The 26,048-nt window shown below is 43.1% G+C and overlaps 3 protein-coding genes across 5 annotated transcripts in view; 1 reads left to right on the top strand and 2 right to left on the bottom strand.

Moving 5' to 3' along the window:
- The window catches only part of LOC311249336 (uncharacterized protein), a 37,836-nt gene extending 27,346 nt beyond the window's left edge, over positions 1 to 10,490 (top strand). For both annotated transcript variants that reach the window (XR_014621154.1, XM_084340284.1), the window contains exon 7: positions 8,139 to 10,490. Coding sequence is in view for 1 of the 2 variants with exons in the window: in XM_084340284.1 (XP_084196410.1) it covers positions 8,139 to 8,213 (75 nt within the window). In the remaining variant the exon portion in view is untranslated. The remainder of the gene's footprint in view (positions 1 to 8,138) is intronic.
- en2a (engrailed homeobox 2a) lies at positions 151 to 4,380 on the bottom strand. Its single transcript, XM_084340282.1, has 2 exons — positions 3,079 to 4,380; positions 151 to 1,235 (listed from the first exon to the last, which is right to left on the bottom strand). Exons 1-2 carry the CDS (start codon positions 3,566 to 3,568, stop codon positions 913 to 915), a joined length of 813 nt encoding a protein of 270 aa, XP_084196408.1. The 5' UTR covers positions 3,569 to 4,380; the 3' UTR covers positions 151 to 912.
- A 4,817-nt stretch (positions 10,491 to 15,307) lies between the features above and the next one.
- Positions 15,308 to 25,810, bottom strand: insig1 (insulin induced gene 1). 2 transcript variants are annotated; one of them, XM_084340280.1, is made up of 6 exons: positions 25,161 to 25,810; positions 24,684 to 25,031; positions 22,520 to 22,644; positions 22,151 to 22,317; positions 21,447 to 21,546; positions 15,308 to 18,329 (listed from the first exon to the last, which is right to left on the bottom strand). In XM_084340280.1, exons 1-6 carry the CDS (start codon positions 25,216 to 25,218, stop codon positions 18,300 to 18,302), a joined length of 828 nt encoding a protein of 275 aa, XP_084196406.1. In that variant the 5' UTR covers positions 25,219 to 25,810; the 3' UTR covers positions 15,308 to 18,299. The 2 variants fall into 2 exon arrangements, with proteins under 2 accessions (XP_084196406.1, XP_084196407.1); XM_084340281.1 differs by lacking the exons at positions 24,684 to 25,031; positions 25,161 to 25,810 and adding an exon at positions 23,983 to 24,073.
- Between the last annotated feature and the right edge of the window lie 238 nt (positions 25,811 to 26,048).

The raw sequence follows: 26,048 nt of genomic DNA, 5'->3' as shown, positions 1-26,048 counted from the left end.
GCTCTGTGGATGTTTTCTTTTTTTTGTTTGTTTCTTCTTTGTAAAAAAACGTATCAAAATTCGTCGTCTGCCCAATTAGCAACTCATTAAAAACCACCTTCCTCTTGTCCATTTTGTCTTTTTCTTTTTTTTCCCCTCTTCCTCTTCCCATTTCTTCTTCTTTTTTTTTTTTTTTTTCCTGTTTTCTTTTTCTTACACCAAAACACAACCAAAGGAAAAACCAACAAAGCGTGGAAAATAAAAAGTCGTGTGAGCATTTATTTAAATTCACAGTAGCCTGGATGCAGCAGAAAAATATTCTTTGGACTTCAGTTTTTGTTTCACTTCACTGACGGATGGAAAGTGCCAGTTAGTGTCGATGTAAAATGATGACAATCATGGATAGCAGTAGGCCTATAGAAAAAAAATGAAGGGTGTAAGCATTGGTACCTCCTGTTGGGTGGGTGAGAGGGGAGGGTGGGGTGGGGGACGACAAACAATGAAAACATACCTTTATACAACATCTTTTATAGACGTGATATTGCAGAAATATCTCTCTCTATTTTTTTTTTAAACAATTTATGCTGGTATACTCTACACACTGGCCCTTTTATTCGATGAAATTATTGCATTGTAGGCTTGACAAAACCTCCCATATCACGAAAAGTCACTATAATATTCCTATAGGAGCCTATAGAGACCTGTGGTGTCGTTAAATAATCCTGTGGGGACCCTCTGCAGTCCACTGACCTCACTGTGTATTTATTTTTTTAATTTCCTGTCATGGTATAGAACTTTATGGTATTTTTATCTGCTGTGGTGTCGTTAAATATTCCTGTAGGTAGACTTTCGCAGTGATATCTCTTTAAAAATCTATCATAGGACTACTATAGGTTGTTTTTCGTCAGGAGGCTGCTGTGACTTCTCTGGAAATCAATCGCTGTCTGATTTTTCGTCTTTCGACGACGTGACGGTGGCGTGATTGTACAGTCCCTGTGCCATCAGGTGCAAGGCCAGGCTGTTTTTTGCGCCGCTGGCCTTCTTGATTTTGGCCCTCTTGTTCTGAAACCAGATCTTGATCTGGGACTCGTTCAGGCCCAGCTCCTGCGCCAGGTTCTGCCGCCTCTGCTCGGTCAGATACCGATTTGTCTGAAACTCCGATTTTAGTCTTTGCAGCTGCTCTGCTGTGAAGGCCGTCCGTGGTCGCTTGTCCTCTTTGCTGGCTGTTTTCTTCTTTGGTTTGCGAGATCTTGGCCCTGTTGAGTGGGTGAGAGGGAGGGTGGGGGGGTGGTGGGGTGACAGAGACACATACATTGGTCATTAATATGGCGATAATCGGAAAGAAACTGCTTTGTAAACAACTTCATAAATGAAAAATATATATTTGTAGCTTTTCTCATTCAAATGGCCACCCCACGTATACCTACTATACTATCCTACTACTTTACATTTACGACAGATCCTACAAATTAACCAAAAGCCTGCGCGTAAAGCTGATTTAAAAGGAACATGTAGGTTTTCTAACTTCTTTTAATCTCCAAAATGGAGAAATTAGTCAACAAATAGCTTCTCGGACGTTTGTTGTCATTTTGTTAATTTGTCACAAGAAGCTTTTTGTATTTAAAAAAAATAACAAAATAAGTTTCCCTGAAACATTTTGTAAAAAAAAAACCCAGAAAACCCGAGGAGGTTTGATTGTAAAATGTTGACACGTCCACTGAAGAAAACACCCAAGAAGCAAAACCTCCCCTCCCTCCCTGTTTCTATCCCTCTTCCTCGCTTACACACACACACACACACACACACACACTGACACTGTGTAGTAATAAGGAATTATTAACCAATAGGAAAACAGTGCAAAAACCATCGCTGACGCATTTCAGCCTCTGTTTTGCAGGTGAGCTGGATGTGGAGGATTCATCTGAGTGCAGCTGCTTTGCATTTTTTGTTTTTGTGGGCCACTTGAAAAGCTCCTCGATGAGCAAACGTGAAGAGAATCTGAGGATACACATTAATTTTCCAATCTGGGGCCTGTTCGCTGAAGCTTCGGACCGAGTGTGTTGCTGGTCCCCTGCTCCAAACAGGGTGCGAAACACTAATGACACAATAACATAGGCCGAGGCTTTATACTGATGAATCAGCTCGTGTGTGTGTGTGTGTGTGTATGTGTGTGTATGTGTGTATCAAAACTGTGCAGCTCTACAACTCGTAGTAGTCGCCTACGCCACTCCATACAGCGTTACATAATGCATGAGAACAAGTTGTACTCCACTTTTGATGGACACTAAGAAAATACACACTACATATTAACCTCACGGCGGCCTGAGGAGTTGTGACGTGTGTTTTCTTATAAGTAAACATTAGGAAAAACACCACAAAAGTCTCTATACGTCGGGCTGTGGGAGCGTCCATCGTGACACCAGATGCATATTTAATTCCAACCCAAACACAACTCGCCAAACGCATCGGAGGAGCGAAAACAGCCCCGAAAAGAGCCCCAGATATTATTTTGGGAGAGCTGCAGATGCTCTGGGAGACGTTCAGCCTGTCAGCGCGCTTGTGTTTGGTGTATGTAGGACCCCAGCATTATCATATTCATAACCCGAGGAAATTCGCGAGGAGGCTGCCTGAATAAGAGCATTTTAGTGAAGGAAAAATCCGTGCGTAAAAGTGCCCAAAATGGCTGTTTTTTAAAAAATGTTTTCATGCGTTTGGTGAGAAGTTAAAATATAAATATTTCAGGGAAGTTTGGAGGCTTAAAAGAAATATTTTTTTCGCTTTCGTGCATTTTAAAATAGGCCTGCTCCCTACTCGCACGAAAAGCCTTTTTTAATATTTGATTTTCATATTTTTCCTACATCATACGAGGGGAATCGTGCACATGCAGTCCACCACGCGATTTGTCCTGTGCGTTAAATAATATTTCTACAAATTGTGCATGCATTTATTTTTGATAAATTGCCTCTTTGCGCAGCTCTGCACGCTTCGCTCTGCTCTACTCGGGAGAAGTCGGTCAAGGCATCCGGGGTCAGTGTTACGGGGTATTTCAGGTTACCGAGAACACGGTATAGAGTAAAACGCATGCACGGTGCCACCAACCTGAAGAAGGCCTGTCCGAGTATCGGGTGCAGTAGACCCAGGCTGGCCACAGCATGGGCTGAGACGTTGATGATGGGTTTGAGCTGGCTTGGGAACTGTCTGAGTCTGAGCTTAGGCACTGGTCTCCGTTGTCCCCGCGGGGTTTCAGGGGCTCCTCGGCGGCTATAGCGGGCTTCTTGGCCCCGGTAACCGTGTGCGGAGTGGAGGTCCCCTCCGCCGGCACCGTGCTCCCCACTGGCTCGGTCTGAGGGGCGGCGGGGCTGTTGTGGCTCTCCCGCGATGCCAGGCTACTCTCTTCGCGGTTTGCGCCCGCGTCCTTTTTCCGACCGAAATCCGGCCGCAGGATGTTGTCGATGAAGAAATTGGTGACCCGGTGAGGGATCTGCAGGTTCCCCGGCGCCTGTAAGAGGGGAAGGATGGCTCTGTTGGATTCATCCGCCGACTCCTGCCGCTCCACCACGTCTCTGTTGCCGCGATCATTTTCTTCCATACTGATTCACTTTCCCCGCTTTACTCTCTTTAACCCCTTTATCGCTCTCTCTGCTGCAATAAAATTGGCAAAGAACTTCGGGGGGGAAAAATTACGATTGCGAAAAAAAAAACCCCGCACGCGTAAAATAAATAAAAAAATAAAACTCAGATTCTAGTGAGTGCCTTGGACACCATGCAAAGCCTTGCGGTAGTGTCCTCTGAGAAAAGCATACTTTTTTGACATATATTCCCTCAATCTCGGGTTACAACTGACACCGCAGAGCTAAAACATGTGCCATTTGCGCACCATCCAATTTATTGTTATCCGATTTCAGTGTGCCCAGCAATGCCTACGCCTAAACTAAACTAAGGGTAAATAAAGAGGCTCCTAAACTGATGCTCTAATACTCTCACTCTGGAGTTTTGTTCTTATTTTCAATACGAGCCCCCCGAGTGACGTTTTCCCACCGTCCTCCCAGACACGTGCCTTGGACCAATGGGATGGCAGAAACCGGGCCACGTGACGCAGACACCAGAGCAGTCCACAAACGCCCATCCTCGCCTTAGTAAAGGGAAAGAGTCCTGGACTGACGGAGGAGAAGCCTAATTTAAATCCAGTGCATGCTCCCAGATACTCCCCGATAATTCACCTACGTTTATGAACATGCAACTTCATATTTTTTTTGAGTTTTAGTTCCCAAAGATAAACACGGCGTTGCTTTAGTTTGTGTTTATGAAAACAACTGAAGCATCGCTCGTCAGAGTGGGTTGTGGGGACCCCCGGGGTTGCTTGCTTGCTTGCTTGCTCGCAGGGCAGGGAGGGATTCCCAATAAAAATGAGGAATAGTGCGTTTTTTCTTCATTTGGATGCACTGCAACATATATTAGATGTAAGGAAGTTTCATTTCGGACACTTTTACGCACCTTAACTTCAATGCAGCTCAATTTTAAAGCAATAAAAGCAAAAAATATTCTCACGTGAAGACGAGATCCTGTAAAATAGGGTCAAATCGCCTGTTTTGGATGCATTTAGGGGCCCGTGGCGTGAAAATCTTTCAAGCAACATGTGTTGGAATATTCTCTGAGATTCCGCATTTAGGCAAGAGTGGGAGCACTATTATCTGTTGGAAATAAATCTGCATGAAAGGTTTTTATAACACCTGTAAGGACAATTGGACTCAGAGTAACTTAAAGTCAGTTTGTCCTGGCCAAGGTTAAATGCGTAAAACAGACCTGGTGCGCGTCTGTATGCCCACGTTTTGAACTGAGGGTGTGGTGACTGCATTTTCTTTAAATTTTAAATTGATCTCAAATCATTTATCTCCATTTTAACCTTCAGTAGCGACACATTCTTGGCTCTTTTAATGAGATTTATCCACTCTGGCTCGCAGGAGGGTCTGATGTGACACGTCTCTTCCCTCATAATTGGCAACAAAAACGCATCAAAACCTGCAACGTGACAGCCAAAGAGTCTGATTTGAAACGCGCGAGGATGTGTGCTTAATATTTTTGATGTTCTCATGTTCGCCTGTCGTGACGCTGCGGTCGACCAAGAACTGGGTCCATATCCCTTTAAAAGAAATCAGTGATGCAAACAAACTGTTTTGTGCACGGTGCTCAGGGTACCGAGTCGCGCCAAAGACAAAACTTTGAGTAACTTTGCTGACCAGCACTAAGTTTCCATTCCTCCTCCCAGGACGCCACCGGGCTCGCAGGGACGGCTCAGCCGGCTCTCCGCTGGCGTTTGAACCGGGGCTGCGCGTAAAAAAAAGAAAAAGGGGGCATCGAGGAGGACCAGAGGAGCTGCAGGACTGAGACTGAGTGAGGAGCCTTTGAACGATTCGGTTAGAAAGTCAGGCAGATGGCTTTTTTTCTTAACGCAAGCGTGCATTGTTCTAGTTTTTAGGCAGTGGGAGCAACTTTTATCCAAATGTCCGATAGAAACACAAGACGCGTACTTTGTTGTGATTATTCGTGCATCACAGGCCGGTCAGCCGTTCTGATTTGAGGAGGTTACTCACATTTATTTTAGCTTTGCCATAAAAAACGTGCACTTTTTGGCTGCAGCAATAACCTGCTGCCCCCCCAAAAACAGTTGTTTTAATTTGTATTTGTGGCACGTCAAACCCTGTAATTTAAGCTCGAGTGTAAGCCAGGTTTTGTCCTGCAGCCATCCCTGACTTTTCACTTGTTAAACACAGGCTTTGTGCAAATTGCAAAGCAATTACAGTGAAGTCTTATTAGCTAAAATATTTGCCTGGGCTCAATCTGGAGCCTGCGTTCAAACGCGCGTTGGCACGCAGCTCCACTGAAGCTCCAAGCTGATCTGTGAATATTATTTTTCCATATTATTTCTCATCTCGCTGCATTAAAAAAAAAAAAACCCTTTATCCTCCAAATCTACCTCTCACATGTCTTCACCACAAAAGGGCCCGTCCGAGCTCTCACGTCGGGGCTGCTCAGAGTGAAAGTTGGGCAGGGAGAGATGTAATTAGACAGGCCACTCTCATGCTGCGATTGTTTCTCACTTGTGAAGGGGAAGCGCAGATTAATGTTGAGCGCTAAATAAGCAGCAGACAATGGAGGCACAGACAGGCCGCTACCGCCTGGGCTTGGCCTCTAACCTCACAGCAAAACAGGGATGTCTGGAGGAAATGACACCATTTCAGGCTCTGAATTATAATCAGAGGCTGCGTGCACTGCAAAAAAACACACACGTGAACACGCCAAATAGCCTGCTGTTGAGCCCTGGGATGTTATTTCCCTTTAGAAATATGGCACATCTGGCACTTGATCCACTTGTTTCCGTTTTGAAGTCGCGATTTAAAACAAAAAAAACGAGGCCTGGGTGGATGGCAGTGGATCGAGAATTGCGATTTTTACGCACACCTCGAAATGAGGTGAAACACCAGTGTGCAGAAGTCATCTCTGTGCTGCAGCTTTCAGCAGGACAACAGGCTTGTAATACTGAAAGCTCGACTATGTGTGTGTGTGTGTGTGCGTTTTGTTTTGCAGTGTATACCTTACAAACACATAATCCCACTATTATGGGGTTTTTCACTCCTGTCTGTTGAGTCTTGACTGGCTTGTTTTGGTTAAAAAAGGCTGAATGTGTCCTGTCACCATCATCGCTGTGTTTACTGACTGAGGATTTCTGACTTTTCTGCTTGTGGATGATTGTAGGACACTTTGTCCTGGTTGATGACGGGTTAAAATACTATGATATTGTTGTTTTTATATTTTTATTGTCAAGTCAAATCTGTCATTTGACGCTAAAGTGAGTCAGGTTTTGCCTTGTTGTTGTGTTTTTGGTGTCACGCTTGCTTTGTAGTTTCACTGTCCTACTTTATATCGGCTGTAAGGTTGTTTGAGACAGTTCATATTCAGTTTTTGGGATGTTTGTTGTTTACTGGAATATTGTTATTTTATAATAATGATGTTTTGATGGCAGCTTTCACTTGCACACACTATTTTTTTATTTTTATTATCTGTGCTCAGGTCTGAGCTGTCCAGACGCGGCGAAATGCACATATGACTCCAAAATAATCTAGATTTTTATTTTTGCTCGTAACACGATGAAAAACCATCCAAACCAGCGTGTTATAGTGGCTTTATAACGTGCACGCACGCGCTCACCGTGCAGGCCTCACTCGCTTGCACTGCAGGCGTGTGTAGTGTTTTTATTTCAGGTGACTCTCAGACCTGTGCTCGTGTTGTGTTTTCGCATTTTTGCTGAAATATTCTGAGATGTCGCAGTTGGAGACTGACGTTTTTGGGAAAAAAGCGACCAGTTTCTGGTGATGTTGCGCCTCAGATATGAGCAGAAATCGACGCCCTGCTCTGCCACGTTTCACATTTAAGCGTTTTTATAATTTGCTCCATAGCTGTTTTTTTTGTTGTTGTTGTTTTTGTCAAATCACAAATCGATGATATGAAGTTTTGGGAAAATTCCTGCCTTCGTTGTTGTTAATTTCCGCACACACGACCTCCTCATTGTGAGTTAAACGTATGATTTTTAATATTTTTTTTTTAATATCACTATCTGAAAAGAGTGCTGCCTTGTGGTTAAAACATACAGGCTGTGTAGAATTATTATTTTCCATGAATATATTCTGTTCTTGTTCAGGGAAGCAGCAAATATTGATTATCGCACATGTCATGTCTGTCAGGTTCTGCTAAATAAGTGAATGCCTCAGTTTTCTCCTCTCCATTCTCTCTTGTTTGTTTAAAAAAAAAAAAAAAAAATCAGGAGAAGTGCGTTTTGCTCGGCGCGGAAGGGTTAATATTCTTTGTTTTGGGAACATTTCAAGGCCGGCAGCGCACATTTTGTCCGCCTGCTTCTGCCTATAAATCCAGAAACTGGGTCTATTTCATATTCACTTATAGCTCCACACACACACACACACACACACACACACACACGCGCGCGCACACACATATACCCCTCCCTCCATCCCTCTCCTCCTCACGCACACACATACATACACACCCCTCCTACTACTACTATAATAAATCGCATGCATTGTGCGCATGTGCCCTGTCCTTGAGTTCCTATAACCTATTTTTTTCCTCTGTATTTTCCTTGGTAGGATTGTCTTACACGTCACCAGCGCTCAGTACTATGGAGTACTACAAAAGGTGACGCGCAGAAGGAGGATTTGTGAATGGACGCCGTGATGTGTGCCAGCTCACAGATCAGAGGGCGGTGGGACCTCTGCAGATGCACCCTGAGCCCCCCTCCACCCTATACCCCAGCAGCACCCCACCACCTCCTCCTCCATCCCTCCCTCCCTCCCTCCCCCGGTCACCATCCCTCCCCTCCAGATGAATGGGGGTCTCTAAAAGATATCACCATGCAGGGGTCGGACCAAATCCTCCAGCTTCCTGTGCCTTTCAAAACCTGAAAGCACGTCTTCTCCTATGTGATGATCCTGTATGATTTTTTTTTTGTGTGCGCTTTTGTGGGCCTGGAAGCTCGTTGCCCCCTGTTTTTTTTTTTTTGTATCACGGGTCAAGCCAAGAGCATGGCGGCCGAATTAGAAAAGATTAGAAGCGGGCCTAATTGCGTGGAGTCCACACTGCAAAAAGTCAATTAGTTTCGAAATAAGACGAATTTAAAAATAAATTCTGGGATTTGAGAAGGGAGTTCCGCTTGTTTCAAATGCGCCAGTGGATTTTCCAGAAAGTGGTGGCCGTGTTGAGTTTTTGGGGGGAGAAAATGTGCAAATCACACGAAACTTACGGAGGGGAGGGGGAAGAAAAAGTGGATTTAAAAGAAATGCAATTATTATTTTGCAGCTTGAGTCAAGATGGCTATTTTTCCAGCGTGAAATACGAACCTCTGCCTGCTTTATAGGATACTAAAGCTCCATCCTGCTGCTCAAATCCGGCTGAAATACTGCAACATGTATATAAACCTACTTCTTATTCTCCCAAAAGTCAACACGTGATATAAAAACTTCAATTTGGCTTTTTATTTTTGAGGTAAAACAATCAACACGCTCCATTTAAATGTATTTCCATCCCCTCCACTGTTCGCTCATCGCACATCATTGTATGTAGATGATGTCTATATAATGTTTCTCTTTCCCCGTGAATGTGTTTACAGAGAAATCCTCTGGAGTCGCCACTCGCAGCGGACTTCGGGGCTGCTGAATCTTCTGGTTTTCAGCCCTTTATAGGTTTTAATAACTCTTAATCCGTCTGATCGCTCTGGCGTAGATAAGTCTCATTTGAATTGGGATTGTTCTTAAGGAGCCGGCTCGCATTTCTCCACAGAAGTCTCAAACAGAGCTTAGCACAAACAACTGCACCACCCTGAGCGCAATTAAGGCCCCGGCTAAATTAGATGAAGGCTAATTGAATGCAGCTGAGTTCCCATCAGCAAACTCTTGAACGCTTCACTAATATGAGGAAAACGTTTAGCGGGAAAGTCACTGTTTTAAAAAAAATAAATAAAAATGAGTTAATATATCTTCAAATGTCAAGAAAAGGGGATTTAATCCAGACAAAGCAGCCGGACAATCGTCTGAATGTGCATCCAATTAGAAAGGAAAATATTTTTTTTTCTGAAACAGAGACACAAAAGTGGGAAAACATTTCAGCAGCTGTGGTTAAATAAGTTGTTTTGGATGCTGGACCGATATAAAAGTCACTTAAATATAAAATCTATAAAAGTTAATATTGATTCCTGGCCCGGCCGAAGTCTGGCAGTGGAAAATATAGTTTTAACAAAGTCAGTGATTTGAGTATCCAGCCTGAAAGGGATTATTACGAGCCCAAATTGGCGTCCTTGAAAGTAACATTAAACTGTGAAGAGCCCGTTTGTGCAATTTCCAAGTCTTTTATTGTGAAATAAAATCACAAACACAACATAATGTACCCTAAAAAAGAAATTAAAGTCCTGTTCGTGAACTTAACACAAAACAAACAGGGGACATTATTAATTTCGCAAACGTAAATAGCTTTAAATTGAAAACACCTGTCCAGTTTATTCATTTTATTTTGAAAAATTATTTAAAAGCGGAGGTGAAAGGAGCTTTTTAAACATCCTGTCCTACTTTAATCCTTATTTTTTCTAGTCTATCTCCAAATTATTCCCTTTTTAGCTTTAAACCAGGCGCGTTACTCTTATTGTCATGTCAAAATAAAAGCGTAAAAGTCATCCACGAGTTTTATTTTCTTAAGGATTTCCTCCCAGGTATTGTCAGCCTCCATCTCCGTACGCACGCGCTGTTATAACGCGTTACAGTCAACTGGTGTCAGGCCCTTCACCGCTCCTCTCCTACTGTAGTTTCCCAGCTGCTCGGCAGGACTTTTCACATGTCGGGACGTCTTAACTTGTGACAGCAAAGAATGAACTACACGTGGTGGCTATTTCCGTGAGGTTAATGGGTTTACATTCTCAGTCATACAGAACAAATAGGCTACCATGCAATATGGAGGGGGTGAGGGAGGGAGAGAGGGAGGGTGTAGAGGGGGGGAGCTGAGAGAGGGACAAGAAGGGGGCATTTATTTATGAATGAAGCCACAAAGAGAAGTCACGTTATAGAAAAAAGGGAAAAAAGAAAGGTGCACCGCAGTCTACCTGCTGCTCACTCACGGTGGCCCTTAAAGTTTGTGCTCCCAGGATGCTTTACGGGTTTGGGATCGTCTAAATGCCTCGTGCACCTGTCTCGAGCTCCTGAATTTATGAGGGAGGGAAGGAGCAAGTGGAGGAAGGAGGGACAGGTGGAAAGCACTTGCTGCAAGAAAAAAAAAAACTTGTAAAATGTGTAACACTGAGAGCAGGCAGGGCAGTAAACCATCAACATGCATGTGCAAACAAAATCCTGCAAATCAAAAGCGGAAGAAGTTTGCGCAATCAATCAATAAATCTCTGCAAGGTGCGTTTGTCCAGTTTCAGCACTTTTCACAGAACATGTTTTAAAACAAGTCTGACTAAAAGTGGCCAGAAGGAAAGAAAGAAAAAAAAAAAAATCCAGCACGCCATCAGGTTATTTCCTCCCAAATGGGAGCAACAATTTCTGTTATGTCTCTGGGTCCAGCTCGCAACTTTAATTATAGTGGAAGGAGGTCAGTCATAAGCGGTTATTCGACCCCTCTCCCTGTGTGGCATCGCGCCCTGTGCGCTGTTTAAAAACTCGCCAAAATAGTGCTGGACTCCCCTGAAAGCGCCATGTGCGACGGACGGGAGTCCCTTTCACCCCTCCGCTCGTGCACCTGAGTTGTTTTTACCCCCCTACTCGCAGATATGTTGTGAATTTGTCACTTATCGGGGGGCGCGCTGTCAAAGGCCATTTCGGGGCGCAATAACTTTCCCAGATGGATTTAGCCTGCCAACTTTGTGCATCTCTCAGCAGCGAGATGAATAGGCTGCATGCCTGTTGCTTCCCCCAGAAATGCCTCTTACGCCTACTAATGAAGACTAATTAAAACATGACAAACATCGACCTTTAGTGCATCCTAAACAGGGCTGCGAGCATGATTTGGATTATGCAAATATCAGCATTCTTTGACAACGTTGGACATATTTTCTTGGATGCGTGTGTCCATGAACAGATCAGCTTGTGTGTGTGTGTGTTTGTGTGTGGCACAACAGGTTTCTGGCCTTTTTTTAGGATATAATCTGAATTATGGAATGGCTGTTTGATACTTTGATATGTTTAATTAGCACAATTAAACCCATAAATAAGACAGAAACAGTGCGTTAATGTCTGTTTTCCTAATAATCCAGACTTCCAGAGCATCCCTTTATATTTAAATCTTTTGTTATCTGTACTAAACTAAGGAATTAGCGTGATTGACATGAGGTTTACATGTTTAGAGCCCCCTGTTTGAGTTTCCACAAAAATACATGTTTGTTGTTTTTTGCCTCTCAGGATGGATCATGCAATGGAAATGCTCACCTTGATTTATTCCATTACCTTTTATTCAGTTATTCTTATTACCCGGCTCGATTTACAGAGCCTGATCTGGGCTGTAAGATGCACTGGGTGTGTTTAATTTACACTGGGGTGGATTTGTTTTGGATGGCATGCATAATGTGGCATCACCTGAGGTTTATGCTGTCATATTTATTATTGTCCTGCGGAGGAAGAAGAGGAATCAACAGGAATGGCACACAAGGCTGAGCACGACTGACTGAACTGATAAATCCCACCGAGACGTGAACTGTTGTTTACACTGTTAAAGATGATGCCGTATGTGTAGCCTATCCCCCTGACATGTTTTGCTTGTATTTCTTTGATTTCTCTGGGTGTGTTTTTTTTATTTATTTAACCTAAAGCACTGAAGAAATGACCAGAAAAAAAAAAAAAAAAGCTGGAACCAGAGCTTTTTAAATGAAGAAAAGGTGTGAACAGTTAATTTGAAGCCCGGACAGGGACACAGAGAAGGCAGAGAGCAGCCTGAGACTGCCATTTGAATGGGATCTGAGAGGTAATTTGAGCTAAAATGGAGTCCACTTCTGAGCCACTCACTCAGCCCCCCCATGGCATCCACTGTAATTCATTATTCCTGGCCGGCACTGGGAGAGGCAATGAGCGAGGGCAGAGGACAGGAGTGGACCCAGCTCTGGTGTAATGAAGACTCAGTAGACCTAAACGACCCACACACACACACACACGCCTGCACACACACTATCTTTCATTATATATCACAGAGAGCAGGACATTAATGCCACTGAAGACCTTTTGGCAGAGAAATAAGAGTGTGCAATGATTTTCTCCACACTCAATCCATTTCATTGACCTTTTCTATCATGCATGTGACTCTGCCCCGCTCGCTGCAGTGTGAGATAAATATTCCAGGAATAATATCCCTGCCACTCTTTAATAAATTATCTTTTTTTGAATCTGAATTTTTATGTTCATCAGCGGTTAAGGAAGAATCTGTATTTTTTAAAAGCATTTAAATATGATTTTTCTAAAGTTTTCCTCTTCCTGTGCAACATTTGGGCATTCACTATACAGCCTATAGTCAGTAAATACCCTCTGTATGTGGTTTTGGGATTGATGTTATCTTTAGTCCTCATCAGGCCCCTGCAAGACACTGCCGTCCCCTGTCCCTCCACTAGGGGTCCACAGATGTCATGGTAATAATGTCCAGACAAGCTGCGAGGATAAATACTGTCATCTGGTGGTAACAAAAGCAATCACTGTTGAGTCGACAGCACTGTACTCTCATATCATACTGCAGGGTTCTCCACAGTGTGCGCTTTAATGTAATTCAAATAAGTTGTTGACATTGAACTCAGGCCAGTGGAGGAGGACCCAAAATGTGTCAAGACGTCCTGTAAATGTGTGAGACAGGCAGAGACTTGTGGTGAAAGGGAGACAGGCCACCTGTACACACAGTCTGAGTCAGTGCTCGGCTTAAAGGTGTTAATAGAAGGGATTGTATATGATAAATGTGGGGCGTTCAAGGTCGTGTGTGGTTTTATATTTGACCCAAATTGTTGAATCTTTCTTTCTTTCTTTCTTTCTTTCTTTCTTTCTTCTAACAGTTTCATGTGTTAACTGACGATCTGATGTTTTCTTTCTCGGCCTGTCAGCTTGTAAACGCACATGAAACCAAAACTATGAAATAGAATATTGAAATCAGAGAAGAAGTGTATCATTGAGTATGAAAACATTTTCTCATACATACTTCTTAACCACGCCAATCAACAATTAACATTGTCCTGCATCAAGAAAAGTCTCAAAAACTGAATTAATCCACGAAAAGGACACAAAGTTCCCTCGTATTTGAAGACTGTGTAGTTTGGGAGAAGAAATCCAAACGCAGAATTTTAATCTTTACATTATTAATGAGGTAATAACACAAACTCAGCAAACTGGTTGGTGTCTTTGGAAACTTTGGGGCCTCCACCAGAATTTAAAGTACACCTCTGTGGACCTGAACGATATTTGGCTGCGCAGTATGTGTTTGCACTCGCTGACCCGCCGGCGGGGCCCTCTGCTTGTTATCTTTAAGTGACTTTTACAGCGGGTAGGTTATGTACAGCCTGTTATAATTTAAAGAGTTGTTAAATGTTGACATCACTGTCTTCATGTTTTGTGGCAGTCGACCCGCTTCAGCAAATTAGAGGCTCGATAACAGACACAATCTAAACAACAAAGGTGCTGCGAGGAGAAGAAATTGGAGAGTCTGGCCTATATATGGCTCAAATCAATAGATCAGATAGGCCCGGGCCTGTCTCCTCGCCTTGAAGGAAGGACAGAGAGGGGAGGAAGAGGGGAGACGGGAGGGGAGGAGGAGGAGGAGGAGGAGGAGGAGGAGGAGAGGGAGGGGTGTTTTGGCAATAAGGAGGCACTCTAATGGAGTCTTTCAGTTTGCTGTGGCTGGAAATGAAAGGCGGTTGAAGCCAGGCCAATTATTCTGCCTGAAGAGGAGGAGACTGAAAGAAGGAGGAAGAGAGAGGTGGCGTGTGGCGCTCAATCGTCCTGACAGACAGACAGATAGATAGATAGATAGATAAATAGATAGATAGATAGATAGATGGATAGATGGATAGATGGATAGATGGATAGATGGATTGGTGGATGAGTGGATGGATGGAGATAGAGAGGCTCCCAGGACGAGGGGTTCATTCAGAATAGCCCACAGATATTGGCCCCACTCCCAGAAATTTCCCCCAGTGCAAAAGGTTAACTGTCAGTCCCCCGCTAGGTATAAATAGAAGTCTGCCCTCCAGAAAGGCGTGTTCAGAGAGAGGGGGTAGACAGAGGAGGGAGGGGATGGGGTAGGGGTGGGCAGTTCCTCATGATCCCAATGACACACAGGGGGTGGAGGGGGGTAGTGGTGGTTTCAGGGGTTTTTTGGGGGGGGGAAGATACAGGGAGGGGTCTTACAGAGAGGGGAAGATGCAGCCGAAGACATTATAATGGCTCCAGAGACTGACAGAGAGCCTGGACAAAAGAGTGTCCTCATCTATTCAACTTGGCCGTGACAGCAGACACAACAAAATGCCATCGTCAGCACCCCAGAAAGCTCGGGGCGCAATTGAGCCGCGGCCGCGTTTGACAACACCCCCCCCAAAATATCAGAGGGTTATTGTCTTTTTGAAGCTGTTGAGACGTGTAATTAGGCTACTGTCTGGTTGCTTTGTGTGTGTTGGTATCAGGTTTGTGTCACTGGAAAAATAAAGAAGTGTTGACAAGTGCCGTGCACATCATCCATTTCCTGTAATAAGCTCATTTTAAAGCTCTTAATCCAGTCCCACGTGCGAGTAACGACTACACGCAGGTGTCCTCGGTCAGGTGTTTGTTTTTTTTTATTTTTCACTTAAATCCATGGTAGCAAAAATGATACACAGCTGAAATATCAGACACACACAGAAACTCTGAAACATTGAAACAGAAGGTGCTTCACCACCTCAAAAAAATAAAGCTTCCTCTTCAGTTTAACACACCTGAATGTGGGCAGACTCAACCTGAGGTGATCTGCCACGAAAAAAGTATTTAAAAAAATAAATCAGGTTTCCTTCCGTAATGCTACTAAATGAGATTTCTTTTCTGTTTGACACAATATATTTTCTCATGTTGTCTCTCTGGTGAGAGTCATTGGTTTTGACTCTGAAAGGCATGTAATCTCTGACAAATAAAAAAAGAAAAAAAAAGATGTTATTGCTTTTTTTTGAAGTATCCACACTGCATATACTTACAAGTTATATTTTTTTTTTAGCCATTGTCAGAAATAATAATAAATAAAGGAAAGAATAATCGGCTCATGTATACTCTGATTGCACTTAATCCTCTAGACCCCCAAACGCTAACTAACATACTGTAGGTCTAGTACGGTAATAATACCTGTCTGATTACATAGGCAAGCCATTATACATACAAGCAATAATGTCATTATGTTTGTACAAATGATAAAACTAAACTGTTATAGTGACAAAAGCACTACATTCTATAATACACAGGCAATCACAGATTGCAAATCTTAAGTAATAATGTCCTGCTCCTCTCCTACAACCGCTGTATGTTCCCAAACTATCAGCGCTGGTTTGAAGGTACAATTGAAAGTGGGAAAAGTGTACAATCGCACGGTAACATGTTTGTCTCGATGGGAATCACAGGTCAGTTTCTATAAGACATTTAACACCTGGTCACAAGGGGAGAATAATCACTGGATAGTGTTTTGGACATTAACCACAAATGCTGGCAAAGGTTGTTGAGTGTAGTATACTCCCGGTACATTCTTCCAAAACACGGGCCACCATGGTGGCCGTCTTTACTCGTTTCAATCCCGAATAATGCTTCGAGGTCATACTTCTCCCTCCTCCTTACTAAACAATCCTCCGTCTGTTCATCCGAAACAGCCCAAACAGTGAGCTGAAGGTCTCAAGTTTTGAAGAGCAGTTTTCCAACACGTAAAATGTGATCTTGTGCTGACAGAAAGCTGTGAATGTGAGACTCTTCACAGGTAAACACAACTGAAGTGTGTCGCATGTCATCATATAGAAGCTAATACCAGCCAGAAGGAATCGGTAGTTGGCACTCCTGTACATACTTCCTGTCTCTCTCCTCTCTAGAAAATGTTTCATTGTCACTTCAAACAAATAGTTCAACTTTAATGGAGAAGATTGATACCACTCGTGCCTATATGGTAAATGTGTAACTAGTGCCAGTGAAAGTTAGCTTAGCTTTTTTAAAATTTGAAATAAATGAACAAGACATGTTTAATTAGTGAGCTTTAGAAATGCTGGTAGGTGGGAGAGCCAGGCTAGCAATTTTTAGCCTGCTTCCAGTCTGTGTGCTAAGCTAAGCTAAACTGCTGCTGGCTATAGCTACATATTTAGCGTAATGAGCACCAGCAACAGTTAACTTTGACTTTAAACTGAATAAACAAGATGTTATATAATAATTATTTACTTTAGAAATGCAGGTAGGTAGATTTCGTCAGGCTAGTTTGCACCCTGTTTCAGTCTTTGTGGTAAGCTAAGCTAACCAGCAGCCGGCTTTAGCTACATATTTACCATAAATATCTGGTAGAGGTATCAATTTGCTGCTTCATTGTAATTTTAAAGTAATAGCTAAACCTAAATCAGGAGATTAATACTACTCGTGTGTCAACGGTAAACGTGAAGCTAGCACCAGTAATGGTTATGTTTGCTTTTTAAGTTTGAATTAAGCTAAGCAAACAGGCTGCTGGCTTTAGCTAACAATGCATATCTCCTGTACAAATTTGGGAGTGGTATCAATCTTCTGTTTCATCGTCACTTTACAGAAACAGTTGAAACTTAAATGAGAAAATTGATCGCACTCTCAATTCTGGAAGATAAATCTGTAGGCTAGCACCAGCAATGGTTAGCTTAACTTTTAAAGTTTAAATTGAATGAACAAGATATAATGTGTTAAGTAGTGAGCTTAAGAAATGCTGGTAGGGGGATTTTGTCACCTTCAGCAGAGCTAGGCTAGCTGTTCCCCCCGTTTCCAGTCTTTGTGCTAAGCTATGCGTAACAACTGCTAGCTTTAGCCACATATTTACCATAAAAATATAAGAGTGGTATCAATGTTCTAATCTAACTCTCAGCAAGGAAGCAATTTTTCAAATATTTCCCCAAATGTCAAACTATTCCTTTCAAAACTGGAAGCCTCATTCAGTATCTACCACACGGTACATTTGGTTTTGGGGTCATTCAGAAGTTATAAAATAAATACTTAATTTGGTTTAACTGGGAACATACATCTCCCCTGTGCCTCGGTGGTGCCACTGAGGCCGCTGAATACATTTCTCCGTGAGAGTGAAGACATTTTTTGTTGCCCACTCATACAATATTTCCCTTTTATGATCATATTAAATTCAGACTGTAAAAAAAAAAAAAAAAAAAAAAAAAGACATTAGCACCCCCGCATGTCTTCTCTGCTAAGACCAGGATACAACCACGCTAAAGCACACGCACGCACGCTTCCACTCCATAAAATGCAGAAAGATCCGCGAAAAATAAAACCAGTCAACAGTTCACTTCAAAACAACAACAACAAAAAAGAAAGGCAAACGCCGTCCTCCCGTCTAGTGTGAAGGAAGCCTTAATGCTAATGGAGTACAACAGAGGAGGGAGGGAGAGGTGGTTGGCCACAGGGAGGTGCAGAGGACATGGCACGTTAGATGAGGGGCTTTTCTGACCCGCACTTTGTTGTGAGAACAAAGGATGAAGTCGAAACAATGAGTCTTTTTTCTCATAACTTGTCCGTTTTTTTTTTTTTACATCGGCCGCCCTTTCGCCTGGTTTGCTGCGTTTTTCAGTCCATGTGGGGTTTCTCGACACCACCCTGAGGAGGAGAGAGAGAAGAAGCACAGTGTTAATGACATATCAACCCATCAACGTGGTGCAGCAATACAAAAACAGCTCATATATATGTATGCAAGGGTAGCTTCTCTATAGTGAGCTGTGTGGGGCTTAAGGTAATTCTATGTAAGCACTGAAGTAGATATATAATCCCACTCATTACTCATCGAATCCTCTTGATCGCTCAAACTATTGTTCTGTTCTGATGACTTCTAACAGCTTCTGGTGACTCATTTTCAGGACATGAGTCACAGGTGGACACACTTTCAGTTTTGTTTTCACGAACAAGTGCATTCTAAGTACGGCAACACCACTCGGACAAACCACACGCTGAACTGCAGTAAAGACGACCAATTTGTTTGGTTGTGATTATGATTATATTTGGTAATTAATTTACAAATTATTCTATTATTCTTATTGGACTAAATGAAGAAAACAAATGCTATGTTAATGCTAATCATAACTAAACTTAAAAGGTGCAATATGTAAGAATTGGCCACCTGTTGAACTCAAAACAAACAGGGGCAGCGTATCAACAGAGAAGCCAACTGCTGCTAACTGTATTCTGTTTATGACTGTAGCCCCTGTTAGCTTGATAGCTTGTTAGAGGTTTGCTTAGCCGGTTAGCATGCTAACATCAGTAGAAATAGGAATAAACCCAATAAGTGGACGTCGTCAACATGACATCAAAACTGTTATTTCTTCAGATCCTGTTGATAATTGCAGTTAAATGTAGAATGCTGAAACTAAAATGATTACATATTGCATCTTTATCTGTCCAAGATTGAGTAGTGACACCAAGCTCTGTGCACCATTTCCAGGTTCTCCAGTAAATATGGACCTGCCGCTGCTTTGGGAACATTTCAGAACGACTTTAAGTTGCAATATGTAAACATTTTAGTCGAAGATATTCAAAAATGAACAAAAATTGCCAACATAATGTGAAGAAATAAGACTTTTGACACTGTGCTGCAGAGATATTTAGCTAGACGTTGGCAGAAAATTTTACTTGTGGCCAATTCTTACATTTTGCACATTTAGGTGTCAAGTTCCTATTTACAGAAGGGAACTTTTTTCTTTCGGTTCCCTTTTTTTCCAAACGGAAACTGAACATTTTGTACCCTAAAAGGGAAGAAAGCACTACTTGCTCAGGAGAGAAACTGCTAACTGCTTCTCCAATTGCTTATTTTACCCACCACAAAACAATTTCAATATATTCAGACATCAAAGTCTCAATAGTTTGTGTGCTGGACTGTGCGATCTTTTAAAAACGGGACGTTGACTGCACCTTAAAATAAGCTGGTAAAATTATTAGCCATTCAGCTCTAAAGCAGATCTAATAAGTACAAGAGCTTCTATCCTGCACGGTTAGTGCTGCCAACCAGATTGTTTCACTGTAACCGTCGTTAATCCTTAATTTAAAAAAAAACAACAAATTTGAGTAAAAGAAACTCATGTTCCTCCTGATCCTTCTCATAAATGACTCACTGGAGCGAAAGAGAGAAAAAAACAGAGAACAAAACCACGAGCTGAGACTTGTGCCAACATTCCTCAGGCCTCATCACAAACAAAAACAACAAGCAGCAAATGACCCTCTGGTCAGCCGAGTCCTGACTGGCTCTGTGTCTCGCCGCGACTGTGAAAAACAACAGCCCTTAATCTGCTTTCACGCTTTCACTGAGTCAAACTGAGGGAGTGACGGGACTCGTACTTTACAGACAGAATGAGGTGAGGCTTCTGGGCAAAAGCTTAATGAAGACATCAAAGCTGACTTGATGTGATAATTATGAGGGAAGGGGGGGCGTCCAGTGCACTTTGAACAACTTTAAACCGTCTGACAACGTTATCGGCTGTTGTGCGTCAGCCGAAAAACTGCAAATAAAGCGTGCGTGGCGCAGAGGAGTCCTCTGAACTCATCATTTTTCTGTTCCACTGTCAAGACAGAGTGCAGAAAATGCAGATGTTTGACGAGTGACACTGATAAATGCGTAGGGATGTTAATCACACAGAATCTGACATAATAAAAGCTGAGTTATAATCATGGTAAAACTGCAGCACTGCAACTTGTTTGGTGGCTCTTTAAAGGAACAGTTCACCCAAAAGCTGAAAGTGAAGACGCCCAAATGTGTCTCATTTTACACGAACCAAGCCTCGAGCTATAAAGCCTGAATTAATTGAAGTCATTTTCTGTTCCGCTCATGTAGGACAACACAACTTTGTACCACTTGGGTGCCGAAATGTTGTCACTTGATCCATTTTGTCAAACGAGGTTGTTAAATTCTTTCGTAACAGTTGTTTAGGATCACATTCAAGCAGCAGGAATCGATAATTAATGTATGTCTAAGAAGGAAAACAATACAACAGATAGTCAGATGGATGCTAATCTTTGGGACCTAAACCAGGTCATTGCCTTTAATATACATGGACAGTGCTGAATGGATTCATGTTGGGGTGACTGGACTTTTGAGGCCAGTACTGAAAGAAATACTTGAGAGATTCAACAGTCAGGCGACTTTCTTCTTTTTTTAAAAAACACTTTTTCATAAGGAACTCCTTAATTTGCATATAAAAAAAAAGGTACAATATGTCAGAATTGGCATCCTGTCAAATTCATGCTCAAAACACATAGGGGGCAGCGTATCACCAGAATAACTGCTAACTGTGGCTGCCATTAGCTAGTTAGCTCAGTTAGCCATGCAGCTAGCAGTGCAGACTGGGAGCTTGGAGTACTGGGAGAGTGTTGATGTTTACACCGCTAGCACAGGAGCTTTGGACCGGGATGGGGCTAGCTGGTTAGCATGCTAACTTCAGCAAATGTCTTTGCAACACAGCACATAAACAATATAATGTCATAATGTAAACCTTTACAGAAACACGCCATGAACGGACAAATCAAACACTGGCTCTTGAGAGGGCCTTTTGCGTTTCTGGCATTTTTCGTGAGCCGTCGTTAGGGACGATGACACGAGGGATATTCAGCTGGTTGCAACCTGCCACCTCACTGCTAGATGCCACTTAAATCTTTAAAAGATTGAAATCAGCTGCATCTTTGACCCTTCAGTTATGGAAGCACATATAATAAACGGGTTGCGAACTTTACCATGGCAAGTTGCCGTCCGATGTTTCCCACAGTGACACCGCCTGAGAAGAATATGCAGGGGAGCCAGGAGCGTACGTACAAGAAGTCTGGAGACGTGTACCTGGAAGACAGAAATCACCTTATTTAATCACTCTTCATAACGTAGAGCAGACTTAGTGATGCTGATCCTGGCCTGGGACCTCTTCGGAGGGGACGTCTAAACAGACAACAAGCCCCACCAAAGCTAAATAAGATGTCACAGAATAAGAAACACATTCAGACAGATCTGTGCGCGGGGAAAACATACACGACATGTCATGCTTGAAAATATAATCATCTCCTCTCTTTTCTCTCTCTGTTTCTACCTTGTAAAGTCAGCCGCCTTTTGAACCTCTTACCGCCAGCAACAGTCCTTTTTCTCCGCAGTGTATTTTTGATGATGTGCCACTGAAGCTGGTAGGAGGGCCTGTTAATTGGGCTCCCAGAGACAAGGGAGCTTCCCAAAATATACCTGAAGCGTTATCTGTCACATCTTTCTCGATGGAATCACGCAGGTGGGACGACTTCGAGGTACTTCATCTACTTCATTCTTTAATTTAACACTCGAGCCAGGCTACATAGTTCTTGTTGCGAGTGTCGTATAAAACACTCCTGATTAAGTGTTAACTTTTGTTCCACCTGTGCTTGAACACAGTGGGACTACAGTGGATGAAAGTTTAACTCACTGGTAGACTCCATTGTAGACCAGCAGCTGTGTGAACACCGTAGCCAGGAAGGCGGTGGTGATGCCCAAACCGAAGCCGCTCCTGGACCGGTCGAACGTCCACCACAGGCCCAAGGACAAGGCTGCCAGCGTTAGCGAGAGCTGCACGGTGTTGTCGATGTCTAGTTTCTGTGTTACCAGGCAGTTAAGGACAAAGTCAAACAGTATGACGCTGGCAAGAGATTAGTTCTTACTCAAATATTTGTGCGACCTGCAAGTCCCATCACTTCTTAGAGGGTAAAGCAGGGCATTCTCATGCTTTAGATACCGGTCCAAACTAAGGACAGGACGCTGACAAAATCTACAAGGCGAGTCGCTCATGAAAGGATACAACACTGGCGTGGTTGATCCCGACGAACACGGCGATGCACCTCATGACGCTGGCCCACTCCCTCTTGAACTTGTGGGGCTCTCCCAAATGGCTGTCGAGGCAGGGGTACAGCAGGCCGACAACAGCTGCGAAGAAAGGAACAAACAGACCCCGAATTACACGAGATAAGCAGAAATTCTGTGAAAACGCCAGCAGGCAAATCCTGTCACGGAGCTGCTGCGTGGGATTATTCTATTTGCTGAACATTTGCTGAACGTGCGCTTCCATAATTAGTGACTCATTTAGACACCTGCAACAAAAAAGATCTTGAACTTTCCCTTTATATTGTTTGTTTGATGCTTCTTTTAATGTAATTCCTGTTTTTTATGTGACTTTGAGCTCTTTTTTTCTTTTGTACTCTCTACTTTCCAAGGGAATGTCTATAAATTGCTCGTTTTGTGCAGGCATGACTCCAAAACCCAAAATATATAACAGATATATAACCGACTAATCTTTAATCAGCTTTGTAAACTATTAAAATACATGTTAAAACATTAATCAGGCAAAAATATCAGCAATATTTGGTGGTTCCAGGTTGAAAAATGTGAGAATTTGCTGTTTTTCTTTGTTTTATAGTCTGATAAACTGAATATTTTGGGGTCTTGGACAAAACAATTCATTTATAGACGTCCCCTTGTGATCTGGGGACGACTGACAGACAATTTAACTACTTTTTAACATTTTATAGGTTAGACAATTAATCAGTTAATTGAAAAAATGACTGATGGATTAATGGAAAGGAAATGACGGTTGGGTGAAGCAAAAAAAAAAAGAGACTACAGAGGATAAAAACATCCCAAAAGTTGCATTAAGTTCACTAAAAACAAAGTTTCAAAAGTTTCTTCTTACTTTTACTTCATTATGAAACTAAATGTCTTTGGGTTTTGACTGTCGGTTGGACAAAACAAGCACATTTGTAGACGTCCCCTCGGGCTCTGTGGACTAGTGACAGACATTTTCAACTTCTTAATATGAAAACATAACTGACGGACTCATGGAAGGGAAAATAACAGCTGGGTGAGGCAAACAAAAAGAGATTACAGAGGATAACAACATCACAAAAGTTACAACAAGTTCATTAAACAATGAGCACCAAGTACTAAAAGCATAGTCTTTGTTTTACATCATTATAAACTAAATATCTTTGTGTTTTGACTGTCTGTTGGACAAAACAAGCAATTTGAAGACATCCCCTCGGGCTCTGGGGACTAGTGACAGACATTTTCATATTTTAGGTTCAGCAATCAATTGAAAAATAACAGCTGGGTGACTACAGAGGATAGACACGTCACAGAAGTTAGATAAGTTCACTGCACAGTAAGGACTTGTTTATACAATAAAGATCTTAAACAAGCCCCTACGTGACTGTGAAAGACATTTATAGGGCGAAGACTAATGTCAACAGACTGAGGACGTGTACCTACACCTCCACTTTCATTTGTTTTCTGCCCCGCAGCACATGGGAGGAGGTGTCGACGGTAAGCGCTCATATTTTTCTCCCTCTTCCCCTCTTACTTCCGGGTTCCTGGCCTTAAAGGAACCGCCCCGTCAGCTCACCCGTTATGACACCAGCCAATGAGCGCGCAGCTCGCCTCGTGTCCGGCTGTTGCGGCCAATCAGAGGCCGAGAATCGCTGCCATCTGTGCAGAGTCAGTTTTTTTTTTCATAACCGACTGCCAGACAAAACCATCCAAGACTAGTACAGCCTGAGAGGAAGGCTTGTGTAATAGCTTACAAAAACAACGCCGAATGATGATTCATTACCACCTGATCATGCAGTCGCTGATATATGTGACAACAATAGAAAGGTGCTGTTTTTATGCCCTTGACAGTTTAAAATCAGCCTATTTCCCTGCCTAGTCTGGTGCGAGTAATGCGTATTAACCCCAGAGAGGGTTTCACGAGTTTTAGCGCCCATACATGCTTATTAAATTGATTTTTAATGGCTTCATTTATCACGATCATGTTGTCTTTATATGGGAAAGTCTGCTGTACTGTAACCCCTCCCCTCCTTGCATTCCTTTGTCCCTAACTTAGCAACAAACTTGGTGATAACCGAGGTCCAACTAGCCCCTCGACAACTATTTATAACGCATTAATGGACGTTTTCGCAACGCGCACTCACCAGCTCCTGTGCCGCAGCACGGTGGGATCCACCAGGCGGACGAAAACAAAGTTGTCATCACCTCCTCGGGAAACAGGGTGACATTTCTTTGTATCTGCAGCAAGTTGAGCACCAGGGCGAGGAACGCGCCGACGGTGAAGAGGACCAGACCCCGGCGGATCAGGTTGGCCGTCCGGACGTCGTGCAGAGAGCCGTAGGCATTGCTGAGCACCGAGGTGATGATGGACATCATTTCTTCAGCTTTGGATGCTAACCAGTTCGCCCCAGATGAATGCTTGGTCTCGACCCTCGATGCACAGGAGCAGCTCCAGCAGTGGTCCTCTAGTCTGGGCATTTGGCACTTTGGGGCTGGAGGGAGAGAGACATTGTTGCAGGATGACAGATCAGTGAGGTAACCATCTTCCGGATCCTGCTACAAGTGATCAAGTTGTAACAATAATGTATAAAACACAGTTACCCCCTCCTCCTCCTCCTTACCTTGTTCTCCAGACGTCTTCAGTGTCTGGTCCAAACAGAAACCTCCACTCCTCTTCATTCAGCTCCTCGGGGACTGATTTAAAAACCCTCCTTTGTTTTTCCTGTGCGGCACAACAAGGACAGTAATCACCACGTTGTTGTGTTCACACCATCGTTAGCGCGCACGCACAAATACAAACTGAGGACACACACACACACACACACAGCGCTGCCTCCATTCCTCAGCACAGAGCTCATACCAGGGGCAAGAGCTTCCTCTGCAGAAAACAATCACAGCTGTGTCGGGTGAGGATCGGCAGCCAATCGGAGCGCGGCGGCTGATATGACGTGTCGCCACCCCACCGCCCCCTCGTCCGGAACAGACGCGCAAAAAACCAGAGAGAGAGAGAGGCTGGAGAGAGAGCCTGAAGTGAAAGTGGAAACAGAGGAGTGCTTTAGAAAGGAGAGCATTTGAAGGGCCATCGTAAAAGTAAAAATAAAACAAGGATTCAGACTTAAACTGCGTAAAAATAGGGTGTTTTCAGAGCAAACGCAGCCCAGTGATTCAGTAAAAGTTGCACAATAAATCATGATAAACTCAGTGAAATCCACATTTGTGATAAGCTATCTGAGAAGCAAAAGAAAAATGTGTTTACCAGGTTTTCTCAGCTATTCCAGCAGGCTTCGCCTCCACAAACTAGTCCCAGTCTTCTGAGCACACACCTTTATATAGGCTGCCTTTGGGAAATGGGATCAGTGGCACAGCCTTTTTTTTTTTGTTATCTGATGTTTGTGAAAAGTTTATTGAACTTTGGGTCGGGTTAAAGGAGGTGTGGCTTGCCAGGAGGATGCATGTAAGGCCCCTGCACGTCAGTCAGAGATAATGCGAATGGATAAGGTTCAGCGCCC

This window comes from Pagrus pagrus (genome assembly GCF_965226575.1).
Source record: "Pagrus pagrus genome assembly, chromosome: 20".
In the NCBI taxonomy this organism is placed as follows: Eukaryota; Metazoa; Chordata; class Actinopteri; order Spariformes; family Sparidae; genus Pagrus; species Pagrus pagrus.
Note: the sequence above shows the minus strand (reverse complement) of the source record. Positions and strands in the feature narration are given on the sequence as shown.